At 39.2% G+C, this 24,712-nt stretch overlaps 1 protein-coding gene across 1 annotated transcript in view; it reads right to left on the bottom strand.

Annotated features, from left to right (window-relative positions):
- Positions 1 to 5,085: 5,085 nt before the first annotated feature.
- ren (renin) overlaps positions 5,086 to 24,712 on the bottom strand; it is a 47,865-nt gene continuing 28,238 nt past the window's right edge. The window contains exons 6-9 of the mRNA XM_028799098.2: positions 17,823 to 17,945; positions 13,502 to 13,646; positions 9,481 to 9,579; positions 5,086 to 5,837 (exon numbers count right to left, since the gene is read on the bottom strand). Coding sequence (XP_028654931.1) covers positions 5,676 to 5,837; positions 9,481 to 9,579; positions 13,502 to 13,646; positions 17,823 to 17,945 — 529 coding nt within the window. The 3' untranslated portion in view covers positions 5,086 to 5,675. The remainder of the gene's footprint in view (positions 5,838 to 9,480; positions 9,580 to 13,501; positions 13,647 to 17,822; positions 17,946 to 24,712) is intronic.

The raw sequence follows: 24,712 nt of genomic DNA on the forward strand, positions 1-24,712 counted from the left end.
CTCTGAGCCTTTTCTACTACTGCTACATCTTTTTTAGAATATAGAAACCAAAACTGCACACAGCATTGGGACTTCACTTGGTGAGTGGTTTGCTCTGAGGCTAGAGATCTGCACTGGCAAACGGAAGGTTGCCGGTTCGAATCCTGTAAATGCCAATAGGGACTCTGCTCTGTTGGGCCCTTGAGCAAGGCCCTTAACCTGTAATTGCTTAGCGCCTTGAGTAGTGAGAAAAGCGCTATATAAATGCAAAGAATTATTATTATTCACTTATAACACTTTGCATGGATTTAAACATAAAGATATGTGCATGCCAAAAAAAAGAAAATGAATACACCAAGAAAAAAAAAATTGGATTTATAAAACCTGGTGCAGAATCACCTTGTAAACGGGCTTATATGAACGCCCCACAAACACCAACCAAAATCCAAATATGGAACATGTTAATAAGCCTCATCCATATGCAGTCATGATGCTGCAGAACTTGATTGGCTGGTGGAATAGCCTCCCACCTGAAGCATTGAGAGTATCTGGTTGCACTGCAAAACTGAAAGTGCAAGATAATGCACTGTGTTCTGGGGGGTCAGGGAAAGGCATAAGATGCCTGTGCCTGAGCGAGTAGCTGCCATCACCTGGCACATGTAATGGCATGATTGCTGTTACAATGAATAGTACAGGCCATATGAAACACTGAGGGTTCAGCAAGTTGCCTTATCAACAAGCCAGCCACCTCTTTCAGTACCAAAGCAATTTTTACTCAAAATAAATGAATCACAGGCTCACCCAGGGTACTGAGACACAATCATTTCCAGCAACAGCTTGGCATCACAGATGACTTGTGCATAAATGGAATGTTACTACTCACCTCATGGTTAACAAAAGCAGCTTCATTATTACTATATGTCCTTATTGCAATATGAGTGTAATAAATTGCTCCGATTATGTTAGGAGTACCAGACACTGCTGCAAATTGCCATTTTTTTGCTAGAAAAAACATGTTATGTTTTATGTAAGTATGACACCATACAAAAACTAGATGTATCGCTTTGCTGATTGGTTGTGGTTTTGTGCTAAAGGGCATGATGGAGAGAAGCTTGGCTGAGATATTCCTGACCTGTTAGCCAGCTCCCTGAGAAGTGATAACTAGTAACCGATATAAACTGATGAAAAAACTAAAAAGGATCTTCAATACAAATACACAGAATTGTCCCTAAAATACAATCTGTAAATCATATTCATCATTTCTGAGGTGTAATATGTTTTCATGTCAATGCACTGGTATGAATTATTACACATGTGATGTTGTTTAACTGCTCTGGCTGCATTTCCCTGCTTCATCAAGAATGTCGTCATTTTCCAGATTGTCCAATATGTTGCATACGCATGGGTCAGAGTTGCCGTAAATATATTTGCATGATACCCCATCAAGTTTTCATTTATAAATCCTAATGTTTGCATGGGAAGTTGTGCACACACATTTTTAGCCTCTTTTTGTGCAAAGGCAAGCTTTATAAATGAGGCCCCAGATGAGGAGCCAGTAGTTAATATAACTTAAAAAACAAAATCTTCTTGACTTTTACTCTACACATCATTGCTATATAACCTAATATCTTATTAGCTTTCTCGGTTGCTTTTGTCCACTACCTTTATTGATGAGGCCACTATGACTCCCAGGTCCTTCTCATCAGCAGTACTTTCAAGTTTCGGACCTCTCATTGTGTACTCAAATCTAACATTTCAAAATCCTGTGTGTAACAGATTACATATACTCTACTTAATATATGCTGCCCAAGTCCCTCCACAGCAGTTTAGCTAATTACAAATGAGGCCTGGAGTAACTGGGTATGCATGTGGTGCAAAATAGGGAAAGGTCAGTTATAATAATAATAATAATTGATTTTATTTATATAGCAGTAAACTAAATTGAGGGTGTCTATATTATAATATAAATGATCAATAATGATTTTTTTAGTTTTTATAAATATAATTTTAAAAATAACAATGCAATACAGATTGCCAATTATGGTTGCAGATCATTGTTGATGATATTTTTTTTTCAGTCGCACTATGCATGCCTTTGCTGTCAAGTTAACAAAGAGACTCTCACAAACCGGCAATCACATTTACTAAATCTGTCATGTGAAAGTACACAAACATTTAATCTCAGTCAAGAGTTTTTGATCTACAGAAAAAGGAAAGTCACCCATGACATCCATTATTGTCTTTTTTCATGCCTTTCAAGCAATAGCAAATGTCCATCTCCATCCTACGGTTTTGCAAAACATCTGTCTGGTACTCTTAACATAACACCCTTGAATGCTGCTGTTGTAACTATAGCACTCCAGAATTGATTTTGTTTGTAGCTCTCTGCCAGAATATATCTTCCAACCAAGGAAGCAACTGTCATGCTCCAAACCCGTGGACCCATTGTAAGCCAAGGGTGCTGCCCTCTATTGGTCCAGGGGAGAAAATGTCCTAAAAAAGCTCTCTTCTCCGGTCCTTCCACTGTCGGGCCGTTACAGCCAGGTAAGGGCCCCGACCGCCCACCACACATGTTTTATCTATCCATAAATTTTCTATCTCCTCCAGTTCAGGGTCATGTGAAGGAAGGTGTAGGCCAACCCTTAACGGAACACCAGTCATCAAAGGACTTCTCCATCAGACACATATTTGCTAATATGGCTACCCTGCATGTCTTTATTATGTTGCAGGGAAAACTGGAACATCTGAAGGAAAACTGGCACAGACAAGGGGAAGCTTTATGTGGGAAGTGGCATCAAAGTTCATTCAAGTCACACTTTAAACAGTCCATCAAGAGTAGCTGCCATGTAGTAACTAATCAGTTTTATGCAAAATGCTCTATAAGAGAACACCTATGAGCCAACTGGCCCCCAAACTGCATATTAAAAAAATAATAACAGGTTGCTTTGTGGCCAAACCTCCATGTCAACTGATTATTTTTTTAGTTGATCTTTGGTTAGAATGACTTATATTTCATTTTAACAAGCTTATTGGTCTTTGTTTTATTGGGTATTTAATTACAATGTGTATGTATGAATTCAAATAATGCAAGATTATTAATTCCCTGTTGTTGATTTACTTGTGTACATCTGTACAAGTACTCAGAGCCTGTTTTCAGTAAAAAGTGTCATTCATGAATTGGATAACCATTTATCCAATGCAGGTTAGGTAAACTGGCACAGCTACATTGGCTGTGATGTATATGTGTTCACCCTGCAGTGGGCTGTCTATCTGTCCAGGGACTGTTCCAGCCTGGTACCCGATGCTTGCTGAAATAGACTTCAGCTGTCCCCTATCCCTGCCCTGTGTGTGGGTAAAGAAAATGGATGAATGGATAGATTCAAAGAGAGCTAATCCTGCCAGAAAAGAGGATTAGGTTAGAAAACAATGCTGCATGGAACTACACTCCATGAGAGGTAAGCATCATTATACATGCTAACTTATACTCAGCAAACCTAGTCCCCAGTTTACTTATTTTGCATGTCTTGGGGGTATGGCAGAAAACCGGAATCCCAGGATGCAATACAAATAATACACATTGACTGTGACAGAAATCAAATTGGAGTTGAGGAGCAGCGGTACAACTGCCACTGATGCCACCCATCTCCAAGAGCCCAAAAATCTTAGCCCCATCTAAACAAAGTTACTCTGGCAGACTAACCAAAAAAATGTACACCACAAATATGGGTTCTCTAGGGTATCTTTGTCACTTATGGTTTTGTAATACACACATGGCCTAAATATAGCTCTTAGTGGTGCCTTGTGAGATAAATAGATAGAGAGTTTGGGAGGATGCACAGATTACAGCACGTTGCCTCACCGACCACATGATGAACTACCGGATTGGGACCCAAGTGCAGCTGTGCAACAGGTGATACCTCAGTACCACACTGAAAGAGTGTGAGTGCTAGTCCTGCCACCAACCTCCAAGTGTTCCCTATAAGTTGTTGGACCTGCTGCTGCACCACAAGGCAAATCTGCTTGGCACCATAAAGTAAAATTGGACTTTCACCTACAGCTATAGTCACTTTAGTACTCGAGTAATTCACCACGCTAGTGTTTAGATCTGGCAGTGTCATGCTGACAGTGTTTGCACCCAAAAAGAAGAAGTCTGTCTGCATTTTCAGTAGTATGCACCATAACGCAGATTACAGGCAAGATAGAAAAAGGAATTAAAGGTGGGCTGGGATTACGAGTTTTTTCATAGGCTTCAGGGATTCTAGTGTTAAGGGCCTTGCTCAAGTGCCCAACAGAGTACAATCACTTCTGGCATTTAAGGGATTCGATCCACCAACCTTTCGATTGCCAGTGCACATCACTAGCTTCAGAGCCACCACTCCACCCATAGATAGATAGAACTTTATTTATCCCAAAAAAGAAGAAAAACAGGGATATAAAAATGACAAAAACACTTCCGGTCCAACCAGAAAAATGCGAGAACTGATTTGCCATAAGGCAAGAGTGCAGTCCAGTGAGGGGTTATGCAAGTGTATTGTTGTTGGTATGAAGGAGCCCCCATAGCATTTCTTCACACACTTCTGCTTAGTGATATTTTTGGCTAAAAACCCCCAATGTTAGTGTGTCACAGAGCGGATATACAGCATTAATCATAATGGCCATCAGTTTGATCTTCATTTTTTCTTCTTCCACTACCACCAGCAGGGTGACAGTGTGTCCCATTACTGAGCCTGCCTTCTTAATCAGCTTAATGATTCAGTGGGCCTCTCTTGAAGTGATGTTACGGGCCCAGCATGCCACATCATAGAAAACCACACTGGCAGTCAGAGAGTTGTAGAACAAGGAAAAAGAGCCTACTATGTCCTTCCTCCTACAGCTCCTCTGTGCTACTAACCAGTCCAGTCTGTCATTAAAGTGGACCCCTTAATACTGTAGAAGTGCTCAATGTTCACATCCACTCCCTGAATAATGACTGGGCATAGAGTCTTGGTGATTTGGCGGAAGTCAATAGCCAGTTTCTTGGTTTTGCTGATGCTGACATATTACCAGTAGGGATTTATCCATTTTCCCAGGAAGATAAGTTACATCATTCTAATGTAGGCTATGTGAGATGGTCAGATTGGAATTTTTTTTCACTATAGCTTGTACAGTAAGTTAATTTTTACAGATCAAAGTTGGAGTTGTGGAAATTAAAAAGGCTAATTAAGAGCCAATGAAATATCCACATTAACCAGGCTTGGTAAACAGCACCGCACCCTTATGGCTTAATATTTGGTCACACGTTTTGTTCCCACTACTAGCTCAATGAGCGACCCTAAGCAATCCCCAATCCAGAAAGGGCTTCAAGAAATGCAAACATTCAAACTATTTTACACTTGCAAAGCACTGTTGGATACTATCGAAGGAAATTTGTATTGCTTAACACTGTTACAAGGTGACAGGTTTGTTTATTTGTCAGTTTTTATATCATCACATCACCATTGTTTTGTCACAGTGGAAAGTATCATACTGTACTTGAATGCAGACTAATGTGTACAAATCATTATTATTAATCCAACTGCTTCACATTAGTGAGTGGAAAATAATTTACATGAGGCATCACTGCATAAACATTCATAAACAAATGTGCACATTGGACAAGTGATATTTTAGAAGATGCAGAATGGAGATTATTTGCTCGAATGTGGCTAAGGGGTAGCTCAGACAGCACGGGCAAAACCAATCCGGTTGTTGTGACGGTCAAATTCTGTATAATAGCGACTGATGAAGCTGGCACCGAGGACCCATACTGGACCAACAGGTGGTGGAATGTCCAGACCTGAAAAGGTCACAACGCATAGATCTTCCCCAAACTTGGAGTCCTGCAGAGAGAAGATGATTGAAAAGAAAAGTTGGTCAAATAATTCTACAAAAATAATGAAGTGAGATAAATGACAGGCCCTTTACTTTCACAGACCACTCTTTATTAAGTGAGCTATGTTTCCTGTTTTTAAAGCTCTTGTGCTTATTCTGTGCTGTTTTGGATTCTTACAGTTTGATTACATTTCTTGTTATAGTCCTTACTGTATTATGCTTTTGCTTGTTTTCTCAATTCTATCTTGGTGTGCTACCATTGTTTCGTTCTATTAATGATGAGATTATTGACCATTTTCACGAGTAATTGTTTTTCTTGGATAGTCTGTCTGATATTTTTAAATCATTCAAGCGAAGTGATGAGTGATATTACCAGCATATAGGTAATGGCAGTAAGGTTAATGTGCGAATGTGCCCTGTGATGGCGTGATGTCCCTTGAGCTCAGTGTGCCTGAGATAGACACTTGTTCTGTGCCATTAAGGAAGAGCTAAATGATTCACATGACATTGAGTTTGCAGTGAAATTCGGTGTTTTGCTTTGGAAAATAAATAAATAAAATAAAAAGTGAAACAGTTTTTACTTGGAGGCTCTGGCACAAAAAGAAAGTTATTTTGTTTCTGTCCAGAAACATTTCTATACATTAATTCCACATATGTTTGCCTGTCACTTAGTATTTAACTAAAGATCTTTAGTTAAAAAAATCAATAGACTCATTTTCTGTCATGTGAGGACATTTGGTTGATTTACCAGATGTGTTCTGGTAGTAGATTACCCACTTTGCCAGTTCTGACGACAGTGAAAACTGATTGCAATCCTAAAGATGTATTGGTGACAGAAAAGAAACTTCAAGCTCCATGGCATGTTGAGTGAGCACATCCTGAATCTTTTCTGCAGAAATCAAGAAACAGGAAAGGACACTTATTTGGCAACAGTGTTTATGGTGGTGAGTGCCTTCCTATATATGAGTTTTTTGTGGAGAAAACAGAGTATTGTGCATGATGGCATATCTTGTGCATCATCATGTGGAAAATATGCAACATGTCACAATTTTAAAAGACACAATGCTCTTCATCTGTGGTGATGTGAACAAGGGATAAGTATAATAAACAAATCTAAACGTAATAATGATAAATTGTTATATTGATAAATATAATTCATTTGACAGATGTGCTACAGATTACATGCATTACTACAGACTTATAGACTTTTGTCTGTCATGTGCGTGGTCATGGGAAACAGTTTGAAGGATTGGGTGATGGTAGTTCTCCACCGAGACAGGTGGTGGCACTGTGCACTAATGACCTATCTACTTCCCCTTCTGAAGAAAGGATGATTGACACTGTTCCATCTGATGTCATCTCCACAGTTCATCCACATGGACCTGCCTTTTCCTCCCAGAACACCTTAAATAAGGAAGAGCCACTATCCTAATTAGTTTACTTTAGATGGAAATTGAGACAACTCGATTTGGCATTATAACACATATTTTCTTTGCATTTATTTTTGAAAATTATATGGGGTTTGCTGCAAGGTGCCCCAAAAATCTAACCTTGTCCTGTTGTTACTTTCACATGCTGCACCAAAGAGCCTCTGTGTCTGGTCACTATTCAGGGAGTGATTGTAGAGGTGATGCAAGTACTGCAAGTACTTGTGGGTCCACATCAATGACAGGTTGGACAGGTCTCGGAATGCAGGGGAACTATATAAGAATGGGCAGAGCGGGCTCTTTATTCTTTCTAGACTGCATGCCTGCATGTTGAAAGTGACATCTTTCACATCTTCTATAACTCTGTGATGGCCAGTGTGATTTTCTATTCTGTGGTGTGCTGGGCTGGTAATATCACTTCCAGAGAGGCTCACCGAATCAACAAGCTAATTAAAAAGGGCAGACTCAGTTATGGGGCACACTCTGGATCCCCTGGAGGTTGTAGCAAAGAAGAGAATTAAAAGTAAACCGAGTTCCATTATGAACAATGCTGCACATCCTCTCTCTAACATTCTAACACTGAGGACTTTCAGACGATGAATTGTTCTTCAGACGTGTGTCTAGCAATGCTAGGAGGGCTCCTTTATACCCACAGCAATACACTTTTACAATTCCTCCCAGTGACTGTGACTGCCAAGTAATCTATCTAAAAGAACACAGGTAAACACAGAAGTGTGAACAACGCTTTAGGGAACAATATTTCTTGCTTTCCACCCTAAAAACCTTTTAAACCTGCCAAAAAACTCTTTAGTGAGTTTTGTAATTGCAAAATCACCTGCAAAATGAATTTTAGTGTTAGTTTCATGAAACTGTATGCAAATCGAAGCCTGTTTTACACAGCAGTAATCAACAATAAATGCTATTGGCAGCACTCGTTTCTTCATGTTGGAACAACAGCTTAATGCCATTTACATTCTGTACTTGATCTGCAAGTAAGTAAACTAGATAAGTAAAGATTTAATGAGGGTTTGCCAAAATAAAAAGACATTAATTCTACCATGGTGTCTCTTTTCAGCCACTGAAGATTGTACTGTTCTCTTAAAGTTGAGCCAAGCTGAGTAAAAAGATTCAGGAGCGATGAGACATACCACCTCAGTACTGTACAGAAATCATAAGTGTAATGTAACACCAGCAGCTTCTTCACTTCCAAATTGTGATCAATAATGTCCGCCTCTATGTTTATTCTGAAGCGAGACACACTTTTTCAGTTATCAAGCTTTTCAGCTCTTAATAATAATGTCATAATGGCTTGCTATTCAATAGGAAAGCATATTTCAGCTCCCAATGCTGTTTGATTTTCAGTTGTTTCTTCTCCATGACTGTTTGTAGTTTAGAAGAAGGATTTTTCTGACTTTTGCAGAGATTTAAACTGAGAATGCTTTATTTTTGACTGCACCTTACACTTAGTGAATGCTGGACATTTCTCTTAATGGCTTCCAAGGTCTTTCTCTTATCATCGTTTGAATTACACAGTTTCTTTGCCTCTGTTGTTTTCTATAACCTGTTTAGTATTTACGGTTTTCATAATTCTGAAATAAAGAGGATATCTGGTCTCAAGGTGAGCAATCATGTTGGTGTTTAGTTTATAATTTAGTCTTGCTAGGTAACTAGTAAGATGCATCTTTTTGAATCAGTTCTGCTCTTTATTTTTCATACTTACCAACCATTTCTAGTTAGTGAGGACGAGAATCTTGACAATATCACTTACTGATCTTATCACCACAGTTACCAGATTATATGATTAGAAATTGCAGGGTATATCAAATAAGAAGACCACATGACAACTTTCCAGAACAGTTTCTCATTTACAAAGTATCTCCAGCTCACATCTTTCTCTGATACCCAATAATGTGCTGCCTGATGGAGCTGGTGTCTGTGTGAAGGCTTTGCTACCATGGCACGTTCAGCTGCAATCTGCCTTTTTTTCTTTTTTTCCCATTCTATCTTGTTATGTAAAACATGTGACATATGACAGACATGAAGGAAATTATTTTTTATGGATTTTTCTATATTTGTGTTGCAAGAAATAACAGCAGCTATGTACACTCTATCCAGATCTAGTATAGATCTCTTGCACTAATGATTTTTTTCTTCCATATTGCACATATTCTAGTCTTCAAAAATATCCTGACGAAAGAGGGAGGGTAGCATAATAACTTCTTACCCAGTGGATGTAGTCTTCACCAGTCAGTGAATACTCAGTGCCACCAAATTCGAATGAGATGCTTGGCATAGCTTCAACTTTGTCACAGTTTACTGTATACTGGGAATTTAAGAGAAAGAAAAGCAAAGAAAAGAAGAAAAAAAGATGCATTCAATATGCCTTCATTCTAAACCAGCCTACATTCAGATTTCAAGACAAGCTTTTACACCTACTTTTAAATTTATTTTCATAAATAGGCTCTTTTATCTGAAGCAACTTACAAAAGAGGTCAACATAATCGAATTAAACGTCAGTCTGGGGGACTGTTTGGGAACAAGTGTTCCAGGACAAGGGTACAAAATTGATCATTGTAAGTAAAAAGCTCAGAATAAAATACAAGCAATATACAATTCCTGTGTTATAAAACCTAACAACTAATATCAGTTAAGCAGAAATTCACCAAACACTTCTTAAACATATTGAAGGAGTCCGAATTTTCAAAATGGCTCGTTCCAACAGCTAGGAGCTATACATGAAAGCATATGCATTGAGATTTGATGTCACACAGACGTAGCATCACCAGATACTCTTCAACAGCAGTCCCGATTGGTCAAGAAGGAGCATAGGTCCTCACAAGTGTCCCCATATATATAGGTGTCAACACAATGACTACTCTGTGGGCAAAAATCAAGGGTCTGAACTTAATACATGCTGCTACAGGGAGCCAATGTAGTGATCTGAAGAGAGGAGTGACTTGTGTCATCTGCATCAGCTTGGTGACGCATGCCATTTGTAAGAGCCATAATGTAAGTGAACCTTTTAATTTAAACAAGAGTAGTTTTTAAATATTTGTAAATGCACCATTGTTAAGTTCATGTGTTTTAGTGAGAGTTCTTATGCGCATGCGAGATAGGTGTTGTGTGATTCCAGATGTGAGAGGGGGGAATTTAGCGGGCTGAAGGAAATGGAGCAATACAGACTTTGACCGTGTCTTAATATTTATAAACTGTTATAAGATTCATTTGTTATTGTTGTTCGAAATAAAGTTGTTGAACTTTTAAAAGAAGACTTGCGTCAAGTCTCTGCAACAAATTAATTAATTGGAAATTACATCCCGCATATGAAATAAGGACAAACGTTGTTACATCGGTACTCCTACCATAAGAGAGTTGCAGTAGTCTAGATGTGACATGGCCAAAGCCTGGAACTGGAGTTGCTTTTCCAGCTAACGTCTTGGGACTCAGACAGCCTCCTTTGCTAAGCTGGTCATTCAGTCCTAAGGTTTTACTAGGGTGCATAACTAGCAAACAGATCTGCGTGGCTTTAAGGATAAATGGATTACTGGACTTGCTTCAGGGAAATTCAGGGCAGTTGCATTTTATAGACCAACCATTATTCAGAGGTCACATTGTTTTAATCATTTACATGTGTGTACACATATGCACCTTGGTTTTTCGTTTTTTTATATTGATAGAATCAATTGCATAATTAAAAAAAGTTTGATTCCTTTTATCATAAAATCCACACGAAGAATGTCAATGGGAAGTGTATTTACAAAGGCAAACAAGGTGCACTATGCAGACAGTAGTAGGATCCTTGGACAGACTAGGCTGGATGTGTGGAGTCTGCAGATGTTCTGCTGTTTGTTAATAAGCAAGTTGATGAATGATGAACATTTAATTAATACTTAACCTAATGAGTCAGATAATTGGATCAGCTCCCTATCTTGTTGTGTTCTCTTGGGTCAAGAAATAACAGATATCATGTGGTGTCTCATACAACACCAGCATTTGACTTCAGAGAGTATAGTTAAACAGTATTATAAAATCAAATAATTAAGGCTCACAACTCACTACATTCTGATTTCAACTTTTATTTTAATCTTTTATGTTGAACTTTATTTTTTCTTTTGCTGCTGAAAACTTACATAAATAGTATAAACACTAATATTCCGTCTACTGTGTCATGTAATTGTAAAAAACATTTTTCTCCTAGAAGTTCACTGGCAAGAGTTGAAACTTGAAAGTTTACATAATCATATATAAATAGAGTAGTACATATAGCAGATAATGCATTTCCTGAAGGCAGTGAATTAAAACTCTTAAATAATCTAATATTACTCAGGGCTATAGACATATTTTCAGAGTGACAATGAAGTACAGTAATCCCTCCTCCATCGCGGGGGTTGCGTTCCAGAGCCACCCGCGAAATAAGAAAATCCGCGAAGTAGAAACCATATGTTTATATGGTTATTTTTATATTGTCATGCTTGGGTCACAGATTTGCGCAGAAACACAGGAGGTTGTAGAGAGACAGGAACGTTATTCAAACACTGCAAACAAACATTTGTCTCTTTTTCAAAAGTTTAAACTGTGCTCCATGACAAGACAGAGATGACAGTTCAGTCTCACAATTAAAAGAATGCAAACATATCTTCCTCTTCAAAGGAGTGAAGCAAACAAATCAATAGGGCTGTTTGGCTTGTAAGTATGCGAAGCACCGTGGCACAAAGCTGTTGAAGGCGGCAGCTCACACCCCCTCCGTCAGGAGCAGAGAGAGAGAGAGAGAGAGAGAGAGAGAGAGAGAGAAAGAGAGAGAGAGAGCGAGAGAGAGAGAGAGAGAGAGAGAGTTAGAGAGAGATAGAGAGAGACAGATAAAAAAATCAATACGTGCCCTTTGAGCTTTTAAGTATGCGAAGCACCGCGGCACAAAGCTGTTGAAGGCGGCAGCTCACACCCCCTCCGTCAGGAGCAGAGAGAGAGAGAGAGAGACAGATAAAAAAATCAATACGTGCCCTTTGAGCTTTTAAGTATGCGAAGCACCGTGCAGCATACTTAAAAGCTGCACACAGAAGGTAGCAACGTGAAGATAATCTTTCAGCATTTTTAGACGAGCGTCCGTATCGTCTAGGTGTGCGAACAGTCCCCCTGCTCACACCCCCTACGTCAGGATCAAAGATAGTCAGCGCAAGAGAGAGAGAAAGAAAGTAAGTTGGGTAGCTTCTCAGCCATCTGCCAATAGCGTCCCTTGTATGAAATCAACTGGGCAAACCAACTGAGGAAGCATGTACCAGAAATTAAAAGACCCATTGTCCTCAGAAACCCGCGAAGCAGCGAAAAATCCGCGATATATATTTAAATATGCTTACATATAAAATCCGCGATGGAGTGAAGCCGCGAAAGGCGAAGCGCGATATAGCGAGGGATTACTGTATTACTTTACAAAACTATTACTATTACTTATTCTTAGCAAGTCAAAAAATATGTCTTACCTTCCTGCTTTCGATTTTTGCATGTTAAAGATAGTTTGTTAATGCAGCATTAATGCTTGAAATAGTTATACTTAAACATAAGTGATTTCATGGCCCTATTTCCATATTTACAACATATGTATAATAGTTTTCTTTCACTCAAATATATAATGGTTGTGCGCAGTATGGCAAAAGAAATGTTGAGGCACCAGTCGGGTGGCCTTGTTTAAATAACAAAGGGGAGCGTAACAAAAACAACCCACAATGGCAAATACTAAACAAAATAAAGGGCTGCTATGCCTTCTCAAAGATATTTCCAGGTCTGGAGAAATCGCCATGAAGCATCAGTTTACAACGTTTTAAAGTATTTTAGCTTATACTTGTATATGCCATGCTGAAGGTGCTGTACAAATAATCCCTTTTTAAACTGCAACATCTAAGACAGCTAGAAAACAAGACTAGAATGGAAGGTTAGGTACAACATTTTTAGCAATAAGTTGCTTGCTGAGATAGACTCCAGCCACGTGTGACTCTGCTCAGGATTAAGTGGGCTTAGAAAATTGTAGGGTACTCCAGAAGTCCCACCCATTCCAGTCCATCACTATTTAAGAAATACCCAGACTGGAAGTTAGCATTCATGCAATGACCTGCTACCCAAATGGACAAATCCTCCAAATAGGAAGCAACCTGTGATAGCTGAGGAAGTCAACATTAAACAACACCTAAATCTTGTTTTCATCTGCACCAGCTAAATAAAAACATTTTTGTGTCATAAAATAGGGCAAATACAACCTCTCCTTCTGCCAGTTCAGTTGCTCCAACTGCCTTCATCAGCTGTGTTACTGAAGCAGCGGGGCCTATGATGTAGGATGAGCCAGTGTCGATTACAGCAGTGCAGCCATCTTTACAGAAGAGCGTCTCCCCTCTCACTGATACCCTGCGATTGAAAACAGTCAAACTGGACAATCAATCTTACTTTACTTTATTCTTTATTTTTTAATCACCTTTTAGGAAATCAGGTCACGAAATAATTAAAAACAGCAAAAAGAATTCTTCAGTGTACAGAAACAGTTAGTTTAGTATACACAAAGAGTTCTTCAGTATACAGAATACAAAAAAAAAATTTCATATGTAAATTTTGACTTGTTATTCTGTAAATATTATGCTTGACTTGTGAACTTTACTAGACACTGCAAATCACATAATAAATGTGAGATATTGGTTATTGTGGAGAACCAGCTTACACCTCTTATTTCAGATGCCATTTTAATGATGGACAGCTTTCATCAGACTGAGAAGAAAAAGCAGGAGGACGACTGGATATTTTTTGATTGTGCATTGATGAAGGAGGGAGCACAGTGCAATTAAAACTAAAATATGTGCTCAAGACATTGAAATGTGGGCTGAATTCATCCATGTCACTGCTCAGGAAAATAAGTTAAATCATCTTGGCTGACTCAGCAACGGAAATTATTCACTCTGTTCCAATATCTTAATGATGAATCATTCTAAATGCTGGTAACTTCAAACAAGGAACTGAGGGTCTATTAGGCACGTTCCGTTTATGGACACTACAGGCTGAAGCTGCTCTATCCAAATGTTAATGAAGTTAAATATAAACCTGTGGCACAATTCAAGTTAGTCTGACCTCATCTTAGTACCACCTACAACCCTGTTATTGACAACATTAAGCTCTCAGTTATCCAAGCCAGAAGGGGGTTTGGGTTGGGAGTTGGGTTTGTAAGGTTTTGTTTATTTATTAACTTATTTATTTTTCTTGGAGCTTCTGTAAAACCTTAATTTCTCCTCAAGTACCAATAAAGTATCATCTATCTATCTATCTATAGATGGTTATATAATTTACTAAAATAAGAAATCAGCAAAGCTATGGTAAATAATACATCTAAACAGCTAACACGTTTATCCTCATATCAAACATCCAATTGCTCGTAAGTGACCTCTGTCAACATAAAGTCTTCACTGCAATAGTTATTCACATAAAATCATGAGAAAATTCTGAAAACTGAACCAAACCATTCAGTATTTCCTGGTACAAATGACTACCTTCAGACCCTGGCCAGGTGCAATTACACCCCTGGGATTCCACCTCCTATTTACTCAACACCTGGGGCCTCATGTATAAACAGTGAGTATGCACAAAAATGTTGCATACTCCCGTTTCCACTCTCACATCGTGATGTATAAAAACTAAACTTGGCGTAAAGCCACGCACATTTTCACGCCAGCTAAATCCTTGGCATACGCAAGTTCTCTGCTTGGTTTTGCAAACTGGCGGCACCCAGAGTCAAAGCAGTGCTTTTGTTCCAGTGTGGTTTCCCTTTCTTTTTTAGATGCACATTCCTGACGGCTTTATCAAATACACTGAAATTAACTGCATATTGTTTATTCGTTTAAGGCATCTGATTGTAATTAACCCGTAACAATATACGGAATGGCCAAACTATTCCAAATACCATAGCTGCTTTAGCATTATTACTCTCAAGTATTTATCATACTCTATTAGAGTGTGGAATTACAGCTCTACAGCAGCTGATCAGAAAGGGAATTATTGGTATACAGCATCAAGGACACGCTGCCTCAGCCATGCGCTATTTGAACTGCTCCCATACGGCAAACGCTTCAAAGCTTTTCCTGTAGGGACCTCGTGGTTTAGAAACAGTTTCATCACAAGAGCTCTAAACTCACTCAATCAGTCTATCAAGTACTTTTTGTAGAACTGTTTGTATTTATAAGTACAATATCTCACTGTAAACTTGTGATAGTTATAATACTGCACAACCTGAGCCACTTTATAAAGCATGTATTTACATATGATGACAATACAATTTTTAAGATGAAAAGCAGCAAAATATGTTTTTTACATTATACAGATAAAATTTTAACATCATTTAAATAATCTATGCGGTGGGCTGGCGCCCTGCCCGGGGATTTGTTCCTGCCTTGCACCCGGTGTTTGTTGGGATTGGCTCCAGCAGACCCCCGTGACCCTGTGTTAGGATATAGTGGATTGGAAGAATGAATGACTTAAATAATCTGTATTGTTAATAATTAAAGGACACTGAGATGACACTGTGGACAGCGGTAGAGACTAGCTGGCGCTTCGTTCAGGAACTGTTCCTGTCTCGCACTGTATTCTTGCTGGGGATGGCACAACAGTGGAAGGATAGATGGATAGAATAATTAATCATGTACTACAAAGATATTTCAATGTTCCTTAAAAGTTTTGAAGAATTTGCATTCTAAGCTTACAGATGGCTTGACATCTATTACAGAGCTGATTGTGTGGCGATTGAGTACTTGGAGAAAGAAAAGAAAGGACAGGAATTGGGGGGTGAGTACATTTGAAAGAGACAGTACTGCTGCAATAAGTTATTTCAACGAAGGTCACGCATGGCGCAGCAAGCATCTTGCATGAGGCAGGAGCAATCTCTGGACGGGGCACCAGCTCATCACTATCACTGTACCACCGTGTTCCCATGTTTAATAACATGCTTTAACTCCTATCATCATGAAAATGATATCAAGTATACATCTCAGTATTTTATTTATTCAGAGAGTTGTAATATCATGAATGTAATGGATTCTGTGTCCTGTCGGAGGAAGAGAAAGCTCGTTTATGAAGCACATAGTGATTCACACGCATAGAGAACATAGAAGAACATACAAAACAAAGCATTTAACGTGCTACTTTAGTTACGAAGGTATTTGAGAAACTAGTAAATTAAACGATTTTAAGATGTGAAGTTTATGATGTTCAACTTTAATGACAAAATAAACAACGTTATTAAAGTGGAAATTTCGAGATTAAAGTTGACATTTCAAGCTTTTTTTGCCATTGTGTGCCTATTTTTTGTCTTGTTCTCTGTACCCTAATAAGCTTCCATATGACTCCCAGATGGTGGGCTATGACTTGCCTTTTCACAGAGTCTTTGATATCTGACAACTTCTTTTTTATTTCAGGCACTGTGCAACTTTGTGAACTTGAACTTTTGAGTTTCTCCGACACTCTATGTCACTCGATCAACTTCCGTTTGTTGTTTATACCACTGTTTAAACCAACAAATAGTATGTTTTCCTTGCCTCCACTTGGTATTTGCTAAAATTCTATTTTCCCCCGTGCTTTTGCCATTGTCTTTTCACAGAACATTGAGCTTAAGGGCTATTTATATTGACTTGCATATTCAAAGAGGCGTAATTCTGGGAGGAGTTTGGGAGTGGCAGCAGGCGTGTGCATGTGCATTACTTTTCACGCTGACCGGGATTTATGTAGCGGAAGAACGTGGATGTTGGTGTACGCATAGATTCATGCATCTGGATATTTTTGTGCGTGCGCACATTTCAGCTTTTGTTTGTATGCCATGTTTTTGTGTGAATTCTATGCACAGCGTTATGCATGAGGCCACTGGAAAGTGGAAAATGTACCACCTCTGTTAGAAGACAAGGGATTGACTTCGGCAGTGCTCCATCCCTCATCACACTGTAAAAGAAGTGACTAAACCCTCATTTATGAGCCTAATGTAGAGAGTAAAAGCAAAGGAGAGACCACTAACAGTCACATACCTGAAATCTATTCCACCTAAATTGGAGAAAAACAATGGAAAGAAGCATTCTTCTCATGCCCCCCTATTTAATGCTTATAAAATAAAGAAATGCACTTTGTGATCCTTCTCATTATCTAATCTCATTTATATTTCATTAGGAGAAACTTCTTATAAATATTGATACATTAGTCTTTGTCAAAGTCAAACCTTCAGCAGAAATGGAAACAGTCCTTTCACCCTCCAAACAATGCAGGAAACATTGTCTTTTTCCATAATAACTTTTTGTGTCCATAACTTCAACATCTCTAGTTTATTGCGTGATTAGGCAAAATGTCTAAGAATTCTTAAATTAGTATTTCCTATGAAGTTGTTTCTTCATATTAGCCCCCCAATAAAGGCATAATTTAGGCAATCTACAATGTTAAAGAAAGAAAGAAAGAAAGAAAGAAAGAAAGAAAGAAAGAAAGAAAGAAAGAAAGAAAGAAAGAAAGAAAGAAAGAAAGAAAGAAAGAAAGAAATTCAAGAGAATTGCTGCTGACAAGACTGCTTACCCCTTTAACTCAATCTCCCATTTTCCTGTTTTGCTGGTAGAGAGGTAGTTAAATTCTCCATGGTAATAACTGGGGTCTGTTCCGCCAAGCACAATCTCTCCACCAGGCATATTATGGGGATCTCTGTCAAGGATAAACAGTTGTGTAATTAGATAGATGCATAAAACACTCAGGAAAGAAAGTTACATATTTATTCATGAATTATCAATAATGTACACAACATAGCACAGTCCAATGATGTTGGTTAACTCTTTGAAGGCTGAATATTTTTTCCAAGAAACTCTGTTTTCTGAAAAGCACGCAAAGCAATGGTTTCACACATAAATCAATATAAATGTCTGTTGTTGTGTGCTGTGGCTGCTGCCGGTACCTGTTCGACGTCTATGGCAGCAGCATCTACTAATGGGGATGGCCCAATGGCCAGCAGGAATACGTGGTGGGCCGGCTGCTTGGTTGTCTTCGTGTGGCAGTCACAGTGCGATGCCATCTGTTTTGTGTCTCTTGTCATCATAAGTGGTGGTCCTACCAGGTGAACATTGCTGTAGGCACGTCAGCTGCACAAACGTGTTCAGTACTGCGATCAGCTGGGGGCCGGTCAGCTAATGCTAGTACCTCACTTTTGTTTTCAATCTCCACCTCCGGATCACTTGCATCAAAATCGGAGTCCGACAAGTCCAATTCCAGTTCAGCGAAAATACACAAAACGTCGTCCACAGAGTATTTTGCTTTTCACATTTGCTTTGGTCTCTCACCAGGGGCCTCATGTATAAATGGTGCGTACGCACAGAAATGTTGCGTACTCCCGTTTCCACACTCAAATCGTGATGTATAAAACCTAAACTTGGCGTAAAGCCACGCACATTTCCACGGTAACTCATACCTTGGCGTACGCAATTTCTCCGCTCGGTTTTGCAGACTGGCGTCACCCAGCATCAAAGCAGTGCTACTGTTCCTGCATGGTCACCCTTTCTTTCTTAGCTCCACATTCCTGACGCGGCTTTATAAATACACTGAAACTAACTGCATATTGTTTATTAGTGTAATGCATCTGATTGTAATTAACCTGCAGCAATATAATGGTCCAGGGAATAGCCATAGTATTCCAAATAGCATAACTGCTTTAGCGTTGTAACTCTCACTGCATCTTCTTCTTCTTTCAGCTGCTCCCATTAAGGGTTGCCACAGCAGATCATCTTTTTCCATATTACTCTCACTGTACCACTCGGAGTATTTATATCACTAAATCTGAGTGAGGAATCACAGCAGCAGCTGATCGGAAAGAGAAATATCGGTATACAGCATGAAGCAGACGCTGCCTGAGCCACGGCAAAATGCTTTAGAGACTTCCCAGTACGGACTTCGCGGTTTACAAAAGGTTTCATCCCAAGAACCCTAAACGCACTCGATCAGTCCATCAAGTGCTCCTTGTAGAACTGTTTACTTATAAGTACAATTACCTCACTGTAAACTTGCACCTACAGTTATAATATTGCACAACCTGCGCCACTATATAAAGTGCGTATTTACATATGATGACGGTATTCATTTTTAAGATGAAATGCAGCAAAATATGTTGATTATATTATACAGATAAAACTTTAACTTAATTTAAATAATCTGTATTGTTAATAATTAAACATGTGAGGACACGGTGCAGCAGTGCTAGCTAGTTCAGGGATTGTTCCTGCATTGCGTTGTATTCTTGCTGGTGCTGACGTGACACTGGAATGCTAGATGGATAGAATAATTAAACATGTACTACGAAGATATTTCAATGTTCTTTAAATGTTTTGAAGAATCGGAGTTTTAAGCTTACAGATGGCTTCACGTCTATTACAGAGCTGATTGTGTGGCGATTGGGTTTTTGGAGAAAGAAAAGTAAGGACAGGAATTGGAGGTTAGTACGTTTGAAAGAGACAGTACTTCTGTAGTAAATTATTTCATCGAAGGTCGCGCATGGTGCCTCAAGCCTCTTGCGTGACACATAAACAAGCACTGCGCCACCGTGTTCTCATGTTTAATAACATGCTTTCATTCCTATCATCATGAAAAAGATATCACGTATACATCTCAGTATTTTAATTATTCAGAGAGCTGTAATATCACGAATGTAATGGATTATGTGTCCTGTCGGAGAAAGAGAAAGCCCATTTAAGAAGCAGGTAGTGATTCACACATGTAGAGCACATAGAAGATCAAATACAGAACAAGGCATTTAATGTGCTACTTTAGTTACACTGGGATTTGAGAAACTAGTAAATTAAACGATTTTAAGATGAAGTTTATGATGTTCTACTTTAATAGCAAAATAAACTACGTGATTAAAGTGGAAATTCCGAGATTAAAGTTGACATTTCGTGCTTTTTTCCCACTGTGTACCTATTTTTTTTGTCTGTACCCTAATATGCTTTCATATGACACTCAGACGGTGGGCTACGACTCACCGTTTCACAGTGACTTTGATATGCGATTTCTTTTTTATTTCGGGCACTGTACGACTTTGTGAACTTGAGCCTTTGAGTTTCTCCGACACTCTGTCACTCAATCAACTTTCTTTTGTTGATTATACCACTGTTTAAACCAACAAATAGTACGTTTTTCCTTTGCCTCCACTTGGTATTCGCTGAAATTCTTATATTTCCCCCCGTGCATTGTCTTTTCACAGAAGGCTATTTATATTGATTTGCATATTCAAAGAGGCGTAATTCTGGGAGGAGTTGGGGAGGGACAGAAGGCGCGTGCACGTACGTTACTTTTCATGCTGATCGGGATTTATGTAGTGGAAGAACGCTAAAGTTTGCATACGTACAGATTCCTGCATCTGGATTTTTCTGTGCGTACGCACATTCCCGCTTTTGTGCTTACGCCATGTTATAGTGTGAGTTCTACGCACGGCGTTATACATGAGGCCCCAGATGTTTATGCCATTTTAGAGGTTGTTTGCTCTTTGCTACTTATGCACATGAAGGGAATCAAGGTTACATCAACAAAGCTAACTTTCCTTCTAGCAAAGAGAGTCAAACTAAAATGTTGCAGTTTACAGCTGATTACTGTTCTCTACCCCTGAATTTCGACAAAAGTCAAGATAAAATGCTACAACTTGATAATAGGCTATCAGTTGTCTCTCTGTTTTATTATGTTGATCAGTTTCTGATTCAGCTCTTCACTATACGCTAACACTACTACCTCTCCAGGATATGGACAGTTATATGTTTTTGACACAGCACAAGCTACTGAAGTACGCTTACAAAATAAAGCAAACTCCAGCTAGATTCCATGCTCAGAACCATCAACCCCTTTGCTAAATCATACAAACACATACAATACAATACAATACAGTTTATTTTTGTATAGCCCAAAATCACACAGGAAGTGCCGCAATGGGCTTTAACAGGCCCTGCCTCTTGACAGCCCCACAGCCTTGACTCTCTAAGAAGACAAGGAAAAACTCCCAAAAAACCTAGTAGGGAAAAATGGAAGAAACCTTGGGAAAGGCAGTTCAAAGAGAGACCCCTTTCCAGGTAGGTTGGGCGTGCAGTGGGTGTCAAAAGAAGGGGGTCAATACAATACAATGCAGTACACAGAACAGAACAATTTCTCAATATAGTAAGAAATAAAAAATATAAATTTTTAGAAGTACAGAGCAGAATTTAACAGTAGATGATATATCCCATAATAAGATTTGGATTTGTATAGAGTCCTGGAGACCTCATCCTTCAAGCTGCTTCCCCCATTTGGCCATTCCACGGCTGAAACAGTGCTGGGCCAGCCAATCCGATGACACATGCATGAAATCGCTCAGTCCAATCCAACAGCATCTGTACGAATGGTTTTCAAGGAAAACCCTATGCAGGATTTACGACGATACAATGCCCCGACATGTCACACTGATGTTGCAGTGATTTTCGTCAGAGAAGATGGCGAACCGCCTGCCGAAAGGGGCATTTGCATCAATCCGATAGGCAACTCCTATAAACAGATTTCCACGCTCCATATGAATTGCAATCCTATGGTTTACCCACTTTTATTCCCTTACGGAGACATTGGCTGGCACAAAGATTTACAACATGTTCCCAATAAAAGAACTGCCAAGCGAATAAGGCTTACTCAATGCCAGTTTTACACGTACAGATTAGCAATGAGAAATACATTTAGTATTTTGCACTCCAGCGTCAAACTATTCCAACAGTATGTTGTAGATGCGTATGTTAAAACAGAGGGCGCGCGTCTCAACTATCTCAGATTATATCAACAAGATTTGTGCGTGGAACAATACAAAGGACTATCAGACGCACTGCAAGCAAACGCTGAAAATAACGTACGTGTAGGCAAAATTATCATATTACCGTCCACATTTCCAGGAAGTCCAAGATACATGCAACAAAACTATCAGGATGCCATGGCCATAGTACATAAATTCGTAAAGCCTGATTTATTTGTCACTTTCACATGTAATCCTGCTTGGCCGGAAATTCTACATGCACTGTCGGATACCCAAAGACCAGAGCACAGACCTGATATTGTAGTACGAGTCTTTTGGATTAAGCTGCAGGAGACATTCTAGAACAACATCTTTTTGGGGTTGTTATTAAACTGCCGTATGCTATGGTGGGCGTTGGCTAGTGTTGAATAAAAGTACCATTGCAGAAATGTTCAGCCACTCAATAAGTGTTCTTCTTTGATGCAGGTGGAGGAGGGGAAGTTGGTCAGATCTTTTGTTTAAGCAGGTGTGGTAAAGTGTGTTGGGGGTCCATGGTGGTGCAGGATTTAAAAAAAAAAACGAGGCTGTGCGGATCCCTTGAGTGAAAGTGTATGAGTGAGACACCATGTGGCTGCGGACATCCTGATGAGGGAAGTTACTAATTTTGTTTAACATGCATGCAGGCAATTGATTTATCTGTCCTTCATCGAGGCTGCATGGGTTGTTTAATGTACCTGCACTGAGTGGGGATAAGAGGAGCAGAGAGAGAGTGTATGGGCAGAATAAGACTGAGGAAAGGAATGAAGGGTCAAATCAAATGGAAGACAACAAGAGAGAGAATGAGAACATCACAGCAGGTGTAGAGGAAAGGAGGTAAGGCATTCAAGGAAGCCCCATGCGGAACAAAGGGATCACTCCTGCTCAGCGTTGGATAGGATCAGGTGAGGTTCCCTGGATACCGATGGATGATGGTAGGAAAAATATGCATGACTCGCAGGGTCCCAACGGACTTGAAAGAAGTGATCCTGTCTGTGTTTTAATCTTGATTTTAACCTATTTAATGGATTTTTTTGCTCATTGCAAAAAGAAACATAGTTTTATTACAATGTAAATCATAACTACTATGGATTTCGTACAAATATTTAACACAATTCTGATAAAAAGACCCTAAACCTAACCCATGAGATAAAACTTTTAACAGAAACACATTCCACTTTGCATTGAAGCACACGCATCATGAAATAACTCCTTAGGATAAAAAGGTGCTGTTTTTTATATAATTATATAGTAATAGCCACAGTACCTTTCGAGGACAGGTAATAAAATAATTGAAAAAAAAATTGCTATCTCTTGCCCAACATTTATTTTCAGTGCCTTTCCTCTGAATTTGAGTGTATAAATATCTCTTCACCAGTGTTCCCTATCTCGAAAACTGACCTGCAAAGCCTCCTTCTCAAGCTCCATCATTATTTTTGAGGTGCCTTTCTCCCCTTCTGTCTGATTTTATACTTTCTGTCTTTGAAAGCAACTCTTTTAGCTCCGTCTTGATTCCTGCTCATGCGTCTCACACTCGCACTTCCTCTTTCTTCTCGTCACCAAAGCCAAACTGACCAATCAGATTGCTCTAATTAATATTTTATTATATAGCAGGCTAGCTGTCCCCTGCGGTTCCATCCACATTGTAGTGAAACAGGACAAACTTTAAAAATCATAAAAAAAAAAAATTTAAAATGTAATTCTGGGCAAGCAGAAGGTAGGCACGTCCCAATGTCAAACATTAGCACTGTATCTGATCGTGTTCAGCTCTGGAGAGCATCCTACACATGGGGAGAAAAGCACATGGTCATGACATCTCTGGCAATCAGCAGGACCCCGCACGCTTCCCCCTCCCCTCAGCCCGCAGCCTCTCTGTCGGATTCACGCGAATATATCACTCCTGCAAGTGAACTATGATACTTAAAGCAATGAGAGAAGTCGCAAAATCAACCAGAATGTTCAAGCAAAATCTAGAAAAAAACCCGATCTAAATCCGTTAAGTAGTTTTCTTGTGAGAAGCAGACAGATATACTGGCAGACAGACAGACTTTGGATTTTATATACAGTTAGGTCCATAAATATTTGGACAGAGACAACTTTTTTCTAATTTTGGTTCTGTACATTACCACAATGAATTTTAAATGAAACAACTCAGATGCAGTTGAAGTGCAGACTTTCAGCTTTAATTCAGTGGGGTGAACAAAACGATTGCATAAAAATGTGAGGCAACGAAAGCATTTTTTGAACACAATCCCTTCATTTCAGGGGCTCAAAAGTAATTGGACAAATTAAATAACTGGAAATAAAATGTTCATTTCTAATACTTGGTTGAAAACCCTTTTGCTGGCAATGACAGCCTGAAGTCTTGAACTCCTGGACATCACCAGATGCTGGGTTTCCTCCTTTTTAATGCTCTGCGAGACCTTTACTGCAGCGGCTTTCAGTTGCTGTTTGTTTGTGGGCCTTTCTGTCCGAAGTTTAGTCTTCAACAAGTGAAATGCATGTTCAATTGGGTTAAGATCAGGTGACTGACTTGGCTATTCAAGAATTTTCCACTTCTTTGCTTTAATAAACTTCTGGGTTGCTTTGGCTGTATGTTTTGGGTCATTGTCCATCTGTATCATAAAACGCCGCCCAATCAATTTGACTGCAT

Source organism: Erpetoichthys calabaricus, chromosome 3 (genome assembly GCF_900747795.2).
Source record: "Erpetoichthys calabaricus chromosome 3, fErpCal1.3, whole genome shotgun sequence".
Taxonomy (NCBI): Eukaryota; Metazoa; Chordata; class Cladistia; order Polypteriformes; family Polypteridae; genus Erpetoichthys; species Erpetoichthys calabaricus.